Source organism: Strigops habroptila, chromosome 5 (assembly GCF_004027225.2).
Source record: "Strigops habroptila isolate Jane chromosome 5, bStrHab1.2.pri, whole genome shotgun sequence".
NCBI lineage: Eukaryota > Metazoa > Chordata > Aves > Psittaciformes > Psittacidae > Strigops > Strigops habroptila.
Genome location: NC_044281.2, coordinates 18,624,406 through 18,637,174, shown reverse-complemented (window position 1 = coordinate 18,637,174; position 12,769 = coordinate 18,624,406). Strand labels below are relative to the sequence as shown.

General features: G+C 47.7%; 1 protein-coding gene across 2 annotated transcripts in view; it reads right to left on the bottom strand.

The window, feature by feature from the left end:
* Positions 1 to 12,769, bottom strand: part of WIPF1 (WAS/WASL interacting protein family member 1) — a 56,390-nt gene that overhangs the window by 6,881 nt on the left and 36,740 nt on the right. For both annotated transcript variants that reach the window (XM_030487925.1, XM_030487926.1), the window contains 6 exons: positions 9,631 to 9,719; positions 8,824 to 8,953; positions 6,549 to 6,725; positions 4,540 to 5,310; positions 1,584 to 1,796; positions 25 to 138 (listed from right to left, as the gene is read on the bottom strand). In XM_030487925.1, coding sequence (XP_030343785.1) covers positions 25 to 138; positions 1,584 to 1,796; positions 4,540 to 5,310; positions 6,549 to 6,725; positions 8,824 to 8,953; positions 9,631 to 9,681 — 1,456 coding nt within the window. In that variant the 5' untranslated portion in view covers positions 9,682 to 9,719. The remainder of the gene's footprint in view (positions 1 to 24; positions 139 to 1,583; positions 1,797 to 4,539; positions 5,311 to 6,548; positions 6,726 to 8,823; positions 8,954 to 9,630; positions 9,720 to 12,769) is intronic.

Below are 12,769 nucleotides of genomic sequence, written 5' to 3'. Positions count from 1 at the left end.
ACAGCAGATGTGGAATAAACTTACCTCTACTTTCATTTCTTGCTAGTTTACTGGGATAACTTCTGTTCATGGGTACATATGGCTCTGGAGGTGGCAAATCAGATATAGGATGAAAAGAAAATCTGCTTTCCCATTCATCTGAAAAAAAACCACCAAGACCAAACATGCAATTTACTCGTTAGTTTTGTGACACAGCTTCAGGACAGTAAACTGACGTTAACATCGTGTTTGATACATATTTTATATTGCACAATGCTTACATAGCTGAGTATTGAACCAGCATCCTACTGGGAAGTCAGGGAAGAAGATACTTTAGGTTAGTTTGAGAATGAAATGTTTTCTTCGTAGATAGAGAATTTTCTGATACTGAAACTTCACTGATATACAGAGAAAATTTGAGGCCATTATGATAAAATTTATGATGTCAGAGAGAAACCTGTATGTAACTAGTGTCAAAAATGAAAAAGTACATCAGTTGAAACTATCTCATGAGACTACAGGGACCCTACTGATGTACTTGGTGAGTCTATAGGATTCTAAAGAATAAAGCAAGCTGATCAGTTTCTTCATTGAAATAATAGGAAATGTTTATAAAGCTCTGTTCTGCACTTAAATTTGGAGGCCCAAGGAAGAAGGAAGTGTGGGCTATCTTAAACTTTGTCACTTCTTCCCTTGGTTGCTTCAGGACTTTGCAACCATGCCTTTCTTGCAATATTGTTATATTTTATTGCATAACATAATGAACAGCAGAGTAAGTTCTGCCCAGCAGTTGTACATGTGGTTATTTGCTGGGACCCAGTTTTTCTATGTTTCCTCCCAGTGGTTGCAATTAGAATCCAGTGTGCAAAGGACCTGCAGGTTCTGAGCCCTGCAAATGTCTTGTGTATGATAAAATGTGTCTGTGATCCACCTGCCTTATCTGATGTGTGAAGCTGCTTCAAAAGCATGAGTTACAGTTGTATTTTCTGCTTACTTTTTCTAACCTTCTAAATGCCAGAAATACCAATTTTGACCACTCATAGTTAGCTGACAGATTTACCTGCCCTTTGCAAACAGAAAACAATTAAAAAGAAAAGGATGATGATTCTTTAAAACACAGCAACCTCACCTTTTCAATAAACACTAGCAAAAAGAGAAACACTTGCCATTTTCAGCAGCATTCTGACAATCTCTACTCTCATCTGTTTTTCAGCTTTCGAATCATCATTAACCTGTTCTGACTTCCAAAATGTCTTAACGTAACTATTGTTTGAATTCATATTAAGAGTCAGAACTATCCCCTTAGGCTGTATTTCTGTATCATAGCAAAGCAAAGCATGGTGAAGATGTTTGTTTCAGGCTGATTTTCAAAGGGTTATTTTGGTGTCTGTATTGATGACTTTGCAGTTCTGCTCTATGTATGGCATATTTATCCTGTTCTTACTTTGCGGGGTTAACCAAGACCCTACTGACACCCCTGCTGGTCAGAAATCAAAGGTCTGCACTAGAAACAAAGCCTCTATCCCAAACCTTTTTTGACTCATTAAGGCCAAAAGCTGCTACACGCTCTCTACCAGAAGCAAACAGCTGGGTGCATGGCTTACCATCACCAGGATCCTGGAAGCCGTTTCTGACAGCTGATGAAGGTGGCGGTGGTGGCGGCGGCGCTGCCGAGCCCGGCCGGTCGGGGGGAAGCGGTGGTCGTGGTCCACCTCTCTGTGTGTCCAGCCCTGCCCGGGAGGGCAGCTGCGGAGTAGCGGGCAGAGCCCGTGAAGTGCTTCCATTCCTGCTGATGGGAGGAGGTGGTGGGAGGGGGCCTGGAGAAAAACAAGAGGCAAGCACACAAACACTATTTGCACCAGGGGTTATTCTGCTGCATCTCCACTGCCTGCATCCCACAGCCTCCCGCTATCAAACCAGAGAGGGTGGCTACCTTAGGAACCCTGGCAGGGAACCATCCTCAGCACCCACTTCTCTGCTCTCCAGGGCTCTCTAGGGAGCTGGTGCTGATTTGAAGAGTAGAGATTAGGAGAGCAGGGTATACCTAAGCATAAATACACCTCAGTGGCCATATTCCCATTTCCCTTAGCTGCAGAAGCCTGGTACTGGTCCTTGAAGCCACTTTTAAACCACCCTAAATTATGTTGGCCACAATGAGCAGAAGTTACAGCTGGAATTCAGGGTACTGTGGAGGTCCAAACTTAGCCTATTTCCTTTCCATGTACCATAGCAAGGTAAGAGGACATGTAAAAGAGGAGCTCTGCTACCCTCAGAGGCTCTTTGCCCATGGGGGGTGTCCCCCTTGGGTGTCACAGCCAAGGCCTGCAGAGGCACACAGGGGAATCCAGCCCAGGAGTGGCAGCATTAAGCAGCATGGCATCAGCTCATACGTTTATAAACAAACATATGTGCTGCATGCCAGGTTTTTCAGTAGTTGGAGAACATCCACCTCCCACTAAACTGGAAACAGACCTCACACGTAGACTGGCATTCCCCGTGTTTGTGTATCTGAGTAACTGGCGTGGTAACATGACAGGTCAAACACAAAGGCACAGCCCACATAACACAGGACCAGGGCTGTCCTGAGGGCAGAGGAAGGGCGCTTCTCTGAGGAGCCAGTAAATGTAGGCGAGAAAGCTGCTGCTGCTAGGGAGAGAGGTGCCCATGGTTAGGACATGAGGAGATGAAGCAGAGGGTGTGGAGGGCTATGTGTGTTCAAAGGGCTCGCTACCTCTGTTTGGCACAGTTGGGCAACTGACAATTATGTCCATTTTTATGAAATGCTTCCTTGTCCTGATGAAATCTAGCTACAGACACACATTTTGAAAAAGAGAGCAGCAGATACTGTGTCTCAAGCAACACGCATTGAAACATGCTTCAAGAAATAGGCTGTACTTTTATCGGTTTGGTTCCCGCCCCTTTCCCTTCTTTTCCTTCTTTTTTTCCTTCTTTTTTTACATATAACTAAAGCTTGCCTTCAGGGAACGATTTCTAAGAGTGAGAAGCACTTAGCAACTTTCAGAATAGTTTTGCTTGTTCTTTCTAAACCTACCTAAACCCCATCATCTATATTCAACCACTGCAGGAGTATTTACATTTATAATTTATTGCTACAACTTCCTTCTACTTATTAAGCCAGCAGAGAGGTGATGCAAATTTGCTAAAACCATCTGCCGCCGAAAAAAGCCAACCAGGAAAGCACCAGTGGAAGCAGAGGAAACAGCTCTTGGAAGTGCCTGATTAATTACAGACACTCTCTGCAACTTTGATCCATGCTCCCCGTCAAACGTGACAAGATTTCTCCGCTTTATTTGCTGCAGGCTGTGCTGTCATTGTGCCATCCTTTGGGCTGGCAACCAGCTCCACAAAGCATGGTCTCGGGGCCAATATTATCTGTCGCTGCACGGCTGCTGCAGGTGCTGTGCTATAAAAGACTAACGCTGGTTCAAGCAGCTGGAAAACAACACGGATGGCTGTCACTTGTGGGAGACATTTATCTCTGTTCTCTGGGTGGGCAGGTTTGAGATGATTCCACAGTTTTATTTCCAAAGGATGAAAGGAAAGGCAGCTCTATGGAGCTTCCCAGCATGGCCTTCTGTGCAGTGCTTTTCCCTTCCCAATGTTACAGGGCCTGGCTGCTTGCACCTAAATCTCTCATCTCCAATGGGAAACTATCAGGTATAGAAAGAGCTAAGTTATGATGTGCAGTCCTTAAAAGTTATGAACAACAGTTGTCACAGAGGACAGAGTATATTATGAAATAACTCAGAAGAGGCAATTCTTAGTCTCATCTGAAATCTGCATATGGTAAGTAACAACAGTTAGTCACACTATAACAACTGCCATTACATTTAACAACTGCCGGCTGGGCCTTTTATTAAAATAATTTGTATTTGGCTGTAAGCATTCGTGTCTCCCAACACGCAGAAGGTCAGGTTCTGCAAACCTCCATTCACAAGAATGCCACCATTAACTCACACTAGTTGACTTAGGAAGACAAATGCCGTCACCTATCAGAAGCTAGATAAAACAGCCTCTTTGCATCAAAGAACATAATGGGGAAATGCCCTGTTTGCAACCCTTTTCTAATTACAGTAATTATAACGAAAGTTGCTGAGATGTGCAAAGGCACACGTGAGCAGGCTGGTGATGCACAGTGACTTTCCTTAAGCCACCGTGATGCCCATAAACCCTCATTTCCAACTGCAGGATCCCTTGTGCCTAGCAGCACTGTCTCCCCTGCAAAGCAGGTGCGTGCACGGCAGCGGCTCACGGGGGAAGGCGCTGCCCCACGCCGCATCGTGCTCCTCCAGCGCTTCCGTGCACCGTAGGTGGCGAATAAGCGACGCCCCAGCCGAAGCTATCTGATGCTGCTCCTGGGTCACAGCGGGTGAAGCACCTGCAGGGCTGTATCGGGGAAGGGCGGCTGATGATTTTGGGTTACGGTCCAAGGGGCACGGCCAACGCTCGGCGAACCGAAACCCTCCCGTTTCCATAAAGCATCGTCGGTTCATCCCTCCGCGCACACCCCGCCCAGCTCAGGACCCTCAGCGTCCCTACCTGATCGGCTGGGGGGGTCTCTGACGGGCGGTGGGGGCCTCTCGCTGGGCGGAAGGGGCAGGGGTCCGGAGCGGCCCCCCCCGCCGCCGGGCGCCGGGCAGGACCCCAGCGAGATGTTCCTCTGGGGCAGCCGCGGCATCTCGTCGCTGCCGCCGGGGACGGGCGGGACGGGGGGCGGCCCCGGCCTGCTGGGGGGCGGCGGGGGCGCCGGGGCGCCGAGGCTGGGCCGGGGTGCGGAGGGCACGGGCGGCTTGCTGTTCTGCGGCGGCGGCAGGGGCAGGGCCGCATCCCGGCCGGCGGGCGGCCTGTGCCCGGCGGGGGGCGGCGGCGGCGGTGGCGGCTTGTCCTCCGACGGCCGGCCCGGGGTGGGCGGCAGCGGCGGCCTGCCGGAGAAGGGGGGTGCCGCGCTGGGGCCGGGCTGCCGGAGGGACCCGGCCGGCCCCGCGCTCCGACTGCCGGGGAATGGCGGGGGCGAGGGCCCCAGGCTGGGCTGGCGACTCAGGCCCGGCACCGGCGGCGAGCCCCGGTTGTGCAGGCTGGAGGAGATGGGCCGCGGCGTGCTGGGCACCGGGGGTGGCGCGGCATCGGGCTTGCAGCCGACGTCGGGCCTCGACGGCGGCGGCATGCGGCTCCTCTGCGGCTCGGGAGCGGAGGTCCGCGGCCCCGAGGGCGGCCCCGGGAAGCGCGGCGGGCCGCTCGGCGGAGTGAAAGGCTTGCCGGCTGTGGAGCGGCCTCCGGGCGGCAGGGCGGGCGGGCGAGCTCCCCCGGCATCTGCGGACACAAGACGGGGCATCAGCACACATCGGACAGGGGCTTCGGCCAAGGGTTCCCTAACGGGCTGTGTCCTAACGCGCTGCAAACACTGAGGGGTCCTGCGGCATGGGCACGCAGGAACAGTCAGCAGCACTTCTGACGGCACTGGGCAACCAACGCTCCACAGGAGCAGGTTACATCCTGGTGATGCTTCGTGAGAGACCAAAGTCGCCTCAAGGTAGCCCAACCGACATAGCCATGACACAGCAAGCAATAACACGAGGAGGGAAGAAATGGTGAAGAACAAGTATTTGACACCATCAACCTGAATGCAGAGATATCTTAGCTTTTAAATCGTATTTAACAGTGCAGCAAAAGGCTCTTTTCAGCCTTTTCTAGTAGCTATTATCTAAGCATGTACTCGCGCACATCAGAAAGAAGGCAGCCAGCCTTGCAGTTGAAGAAGTACTCTTCTGTGATGCCAGGAACTTTTGTATTAACACAAGTTCCCAAAATAGGCTGTGACACAATAGAAAATACCAGCTCTGAGAGACTGTTTTGTACACATGCTGAAAAATTACATTAGTCTAAAATATGTAAGGTTTGTAACACCCTACAATCCCTATTGCCCAGTCCTCCTCCCACAAGTGTGAAATCCTGCATCCTTAACCTTACAAAACTCACTGGCCCCATATCTTCTTTGTTCCAAGGGGCATGAGGCTTTGGACAGCTGTTTTGCCAGCCAGAAGAATACAGTGCACGCCCCAGACAAGCCTCCAAGTGCAGTGTACCAGCCAGCTGGGATGCCTCATACACTCCCTACATGGCAAATCATGCTGTTGTGGAGCTGACGCAGATGTACTTTCCATTTGGAAAGTAGATCCTTTTTCCTGGTGCACAAGGGAGAATTAACCTGGAATCCTCTTATGCTCCCCCCACCTCTGGTCCTGCACACCCACAGCTAAGGCAGGACCTAGTCTTCCTGACTCTACTTTGCAGGTAGCAATTCAACATTGCTGAGATCTTTAGTTTTCATCAATAACTAGGAGGATGGGTGGGAAGAGGGATCTCACTTCTCCCTCATAAAACCTAGTACTAAGAATAAAACAAGATTCAAGCTAAAAATTACATTTCCTAAGAGCCTAAGATATTTGAAGGCTTTTTCAACCCCAACAGGTAATTTACTGCAGTGCTATGAAGGTTTTAAGCAATGTCACATCTACTTTCTCACACTGGAACTGCAAGGTCTTTCTTACCAGTGTCTCGACTCGCAGCAGATCTGAGCTTTGGCATTCCTGCTTGGAAAAGGCCTCCAAGGCCAGGCGGTCCACCACCACCGAAGCTGCCCCCACTGCCAGCACCAAAGCCCCCACCGCTGCCACCGCCACCTCCTCCAAAGCCACCGCCGCCACCTCCACTGGGTCCTTTGGGTTCTGTTGGGAAATAAACCCCTACATTAGGCAGAGAAGCGAGACTGATCCTGCAAAGTCATCTGTTTCATTAGAGCAATGCCTGCAGCTGGGACAAGCTTTCAAAACACACAAGTCCTTGTTTAGGTTGGATCATCACAGCTACCATCACCACCACTATTACACCATGGAAGAGGTGGTGCAATAAACATAGCCGCTGTGTTTTATTAAGCCACCACTTTCCTTTAGTCTGCTCTGGACTGGAAAGCAGAGAAACAGTCACTACAGAGAATTAGGAACGGACATTGATGGGACCTCTGAGAATATCATGTTGTCTTTGTTAGCATCTTTGTAGCTGCTTGCCGTTTCTTCATACCTTTGCTCTCTTATCCTTCCCCTCTACTTCTCCATAAGCAAACTGAGACACAGGTCAATCTCACACGACATGTGTAAGGAAGGAGGAAGACAGAGGTGTCCTTCCTCTTGGAGGTGTCTCTGGTGATCACTTCTGGGAATGCACAGAACTGTCACTATTGATGATGCAACATATCTACTTATTTAAACAAAGCCTAGTGGCATTTCTGATTACTTTACTGTAGGTCCAGAAATGCAGTGACAGAATCATTAGCCACTAATTTTTCCAATAGGCAGGAACCACTTTATCTGCCCTCCCTTCCTCTACCATTTTTGTCTAAAATCAGTATTTCTGCTGTGACAAGTGAGATGCTAAAAGTAAAACGGAAGAGTTTCTACTACTACAAATACAGGGAAGAGCCCTATTGAGAGCATCACTGCAAAATGAGCAGGCTCACAGGTTGGGATATCCATGGAGATCGGCTCTCAGACGATAGGCTACGTGGCTGAGGATCAATTGCTTAATTTCTTGGCATTTCAATTTCCGCAACCTTGGGTGGGTAAAAATTTCATTGACTTTAATGTAATTAAAACATGTGGATGAAGAGCATTTCTAATAATCCCACCCAGAAAAAAGGAAGAAGAATGTGTTCATGGTAGAGTGTTTCACATCATCCTTCCCTTTCCTTAAGCATGTTAGCTCAGTTCAGCTCTGACTCACATAGGGTGTGAACCTCTGGAGAAATGTTGTTCCTATGGTTTAGTCTTTCATCACTATTTGTTAGTTCATGTAAACAATAGGCTGCATCATTTTTATCTTACTGTTTACCCCTCCTTTAATCCCCTTGATGCTTTTCTCCAGTTTATTACAATAGTTAGAACATGTACTTTGCTTTCAGAGATAATAATCAAGTATTTAAAAACTAAGTACCTGGCTGACTGCAGGATTGAACCTATTTTTTTTAATTATTCTTATTTGGTCACATTCCTTTGGGCATTTCCTGCTTTCTTCATCATCTTCCTATCACAGTCCAGCCTTTAATTGCATGGCCAGACCTGGACTGAGCTGTATCATGTTTACTCATTGGCCTGTAGAGGCGTCTTTTCTCCCTAGGCAATAAATGCTGATCCTCTGACGTAGCAGGCCCTCCGTAACCAAGCTGCTGCCTTGTGCCACAGCACCACAGGGCAGGCTGAGCAACAAGGCTCAGCCAAAAAGATCCCTACACCTCTGAGTCACCCCAGGAGCGGCACAACTGCGGCAGTGCAGCCCAGTGGCACGCAGGTGGGGCTCTGGCTCCTGGCTCTGGTTTTGCTTTGAATGGTGCTGGGGCCATAAACAAGCCATCAGTGTCATGCCAGGGTGCCTTTTTTTTTTTATACTGTTTATGCAAAAGTAGAGTCTGAAATTACGCTGTATTCTCTGTGCTCTCCTGGGTCCTGACAGGGGTTTTGTCTGCCTGATCTGCTGCAGCTCCTCAGCAGAGCTCCTGGCAGGGTTTGCAAAGTTTTCTGATTTAAGCAAGAAAATGAACTCCTTTTATGAGAGTAAGCAAATAAATTAACAATCACAATTCATAAGCAGTATTTGATTTCTCAACTGACTTAATCCATGATGAACAGAGTTTATTTTTATGCATGCCAGCTTCTGGCATTTTATACTTTTCTTACAGCAGTTCATCTGATGATATATAAAATAATTTTGTGCATTCAGATATGTAGAACCATTCGTGCATACAGAAACTCCAACATGCAGAATCACACTTACTGTCTAGAATCGGAGCACTTCTGTCATTAGTAACAGTCTTCTTTAGCTTCTTTCCTTTGGTAATATCAGATAATAGAGCATTTCGCCCTGCTTGTTCTGACCTGCTCAGGGATGGCTTTTCAGTATTTGCCTGCAAAATAAAAGTGAGGAAGCAAAATATACCTCAACTTCTAGCTAAAAGTTCTTCTCAAATATGGTTGTTCTTGAGACTTCAATTTCTGTTTTAGCAGTACTGGCGTGAGTAGCGTACCACATCTGGTTTTATGAATGATGTATAGGTAGCTGGCCTTGTTACTGACTCGAGGCCCACAAACACTGGTGCTATTCTAACCCACACTATTCACCAGAAACAGAACACTTATGTGAATTCACATTTTTTAAAGTCAAGGTCAGTGGCCATGAAATGGTAGAGTTTGAAATCCTTAGGGCAGTAAGGGTGGCATGCAGCAAACTCACTGCCCTGGGGTTCAGGAGAGAGGACTTTGGCCTCTTCAAGGGTCTGCTTGGTAGAGTACCAAGAGGTAGAGTAGGCTGAGGGAGCTGTGCTGGCTGAGAACCAGTATAGGAGGAAGAGGAAGATAGAGAGTCAATGCAGTTAGTGACATACATATGGGCACTGGAAGGGAGTGGAAGTGATGGTCACTTTCGTAGGATCAATCATGAACCATAAACAAAGTGTCGGAGAGCTTTCCCCAAATATCATGCATACTCTCAGCCGCACCTCAGTGCCTCTGGACACCCCATTCAATACGACAAGAGGCAACAGAGGACAGTGCATATGGTACATTTACCTCCTGTAAAACTTACCAGGGCCAGTGTTGGGGGTGGAGGGGGAGCTGGAGGGGGAGGCACAGGCATGGTGGAAGGCTGAGTTCTGTCTGGTCTTCCTAAGAAACCTGCACAGCAAAACACAGAAACACACAAGGCTCACAGATTAATAAATCTAAATAAATAAATTCCTAACTGCTAGAAAACATCCTTGCAGTTAACAGGTTTATTGGAGACATTTTCTAAGTCTAAAAAGTCTGTAAAAAGACTTCATGTTTCATCGTATAGAAACCAGCTACAGCCTTAAATGGGGGCTCCCCACATGATCCCCACTGCCACACAAACTCAGACATACATATCCAGTTTTGCACACATATACAACCCATGCATTGCTATGGCAATGGACAAAAATGCAGCAACAAAACTGAACTCTTGTTTAATCCAACAATCTTGCTCCTGTGGAAGTACTTCAGGATAATCCCATAGGTATACCATCAAGAAGGCATTATCTCTTTAAGATCATACTCAGAAAGAGGTGCTGACCTTTTGAAGCCCTTACATGGCTGGAAGATCCACCCCCCCCCACACACACTATTTCCTAGAGCTCTAGGAAAGACTCATGCTTCTTCCTTTCTTCCTGCTTGCTCTGAAGACTCCACGCTCCATCATCACCTTCCTCCTCGTCAGGAGCAGCACACACAGTAATGCTGTGTGTGCTTTCCCAGGGGAGCAAGGCAGGCAGCCCGGCCTCCCGGCCGCAGGCAGAGGGAAAAGCCTGGCTGCCAAACCTCAGCCTTCCCTGACCTCCCCTGCCGGAGACCAGGCTCCCGCTTTTCCCCACCCCAAGCAGAACTTCCAACCCAGGGCAATCCTTGGAGGGTCACGCCGGAGATGTAGAACTTCATTGCAACAAAAATATTAAGAGGGGAAAAAAAAAAAAAAAAGAAGAAAGGATAAACATCGAGGAATTATTTTTCAAGTCACAAGGGCTTTTTGTGGCATTTTGGCACACTCCTCACTGGAACTGGGCCTATCAGATGCTCCAGGGCTTTTCTAATGGTGCTATGGCATTTCAGCATGTGCTTTGCTCTTGCCCATTCATCTGAGCCAGCTTCAGTAACACTGATTTACCACCATTTATCTAATATTTGCACAAGACAGGTAAACACGGTGGGAACAGGAATAAAGGTTATTCTCCAGACAACCCCAGGCTGACAGCTGAGGTCCCCAAGGTGGTTATTTACAAAAACACAGAGCTCTTACTTTCTGAAGTCACTTAACTGTTTTTGATAAACCCATGGAGAACTGTAATAGCACAGTATCTGCCAAATCAACTTCATGCTAGGTACAGTACCCTCTACAGTTTAAATGAGCATTAGGAAAATGTTCCGAATGGAACAAAATGGCATTTGCAGTGAGGGTTTGGGGTGAGTCACCACCTACAAAGTCCGTAATGGCTCTGAGATGATCCATGGTAAAGAGAAAAAAAATGGTTAGAAGTACAAATTTATCTTGTCAGATGCTCATGCTTCAAAAGAATTAGAATAGAGATATAACCCAAAAAATAACTGCTGAGCTGCCTTCCTCAGAAGAAACCTTTCCTGAAATAAGACTTTAATGGATTTTGTCTAAAATCTTTAGGAGGGAAAGGGCTCGTAAAGGAGCGAGACACATCACCCCAAGCTCTGGCTGCCTATCTATTAAAAACCATGGAGTTTAAAGTGGCGTGTGGCACCACCACTGTCTCCAGTGTCTGCAGGTTCTCCTCTCCCTTACTGCAGAGGCTGTCTCTCTTTCCGGTGGCTGCGAAAGAGCGAGCAGAGCAGAGGGGAAGCTGGCGGGCGGACAGGCTGACTGACAGAGAAGGAACTGTGAAGCCGAGCCTACGCAGCACGGTGCAAACACATGCACTCGCAAAGCCCTGCAAACTGACTGGCGTGCTCCCATCAGTCCCCTGGCGCATTGCTGTGTGTCTCCAGGCGAGCACCACCTTCACATTCTGAGCAGCTGCTTGAATTCAGTTATATTCCCATCTTCCACATTTCTCGCTGTAGGCTGCTGCATAAGTCTCTGCACAAAGCCCTGTCCTTCCCCGATCTGCTTATTCTAAACATAATATTTGCAATCTGAATCCTATTAAAAGCACCAAGACTAATGCTGCTTTGTTCTGCAGCTTCCTGTTTAAAAAAATAGTCAACAGGAAAATTATTTCTTACAGCAGACCACAACCATCCTGTTTCTTAACACAGTCTTTTCACAGCTGCAGTTGTCTTTAGCGTAACTGTGCCATTAGGCTATTTCACCAAGGTTTTAACTCCTTCAACTGACTAAAAAGAGAAAGAGAAATCCTCCTCTCTGCACTGCTTTGAGAGAAGAGGCCAAACTGGTCTGGATAATGTGCTGTGAGCCTCCTTGGCACTCCGTGTGACACAGAAAAGTCTCCGGAGTAGGCAGAATAAAGTTTGGTTTGATATCAGACTTGTAAATTAATTCCTTAAGGCAGCTCAGACCTGAATACAGTAAGTGAGCCAGCTGGTCTGGAAGCGCTTTCTCTAAAACAGTGTTTGTGCAAACACCATAACTTGTCTACCTCCCTGTCAGTTAAGCGATTGCTTTCTGCATGCTTGTGCTGTTCTGTTCTACTTTTCTTTCCCCTTTTAACTGGGTTGTTTTAGATCAGCTTCTAAAGGAATTAGCAGGGACAGAGGGGAAGCAAGGTAACACTCAAAGCCTGAGTTCTCTAAAGGGAAGTCACTATCCACAGACATATCCAGCCTCTCCAAAACCCTCCCTGCACACTTATTTGCAATGAGGTTAAGGGGGAGAAAGGCACTGAGTGCCCCCTCTTTCCCTGTCCCATCTTACAGAGGGATGACATCCTCGGATGTACCTGTAGTCACCAGCTCCACACTAGCTAGTACCTCTTCTGGTACTGATGGCTTTCTCAACAGGACAGGAGAGGAAATTAGGTACACAGCTGCACACTGGTGAGCTTAGCGTTTAGCTACTGCTGAACAAGCCCTACAGCACCCAGGGCAGTTACTGGGAGGGTCTGGAAATGGCATTTTGGAAGCACAGAAAAGTTTCTGTAATAGGCCAAACTCAGGCAGGAATGGCTTGAAGTTTAATGCGAGCATCCCACAGAGTTGTTTATTCATGATGTTCTAGAGCACACACT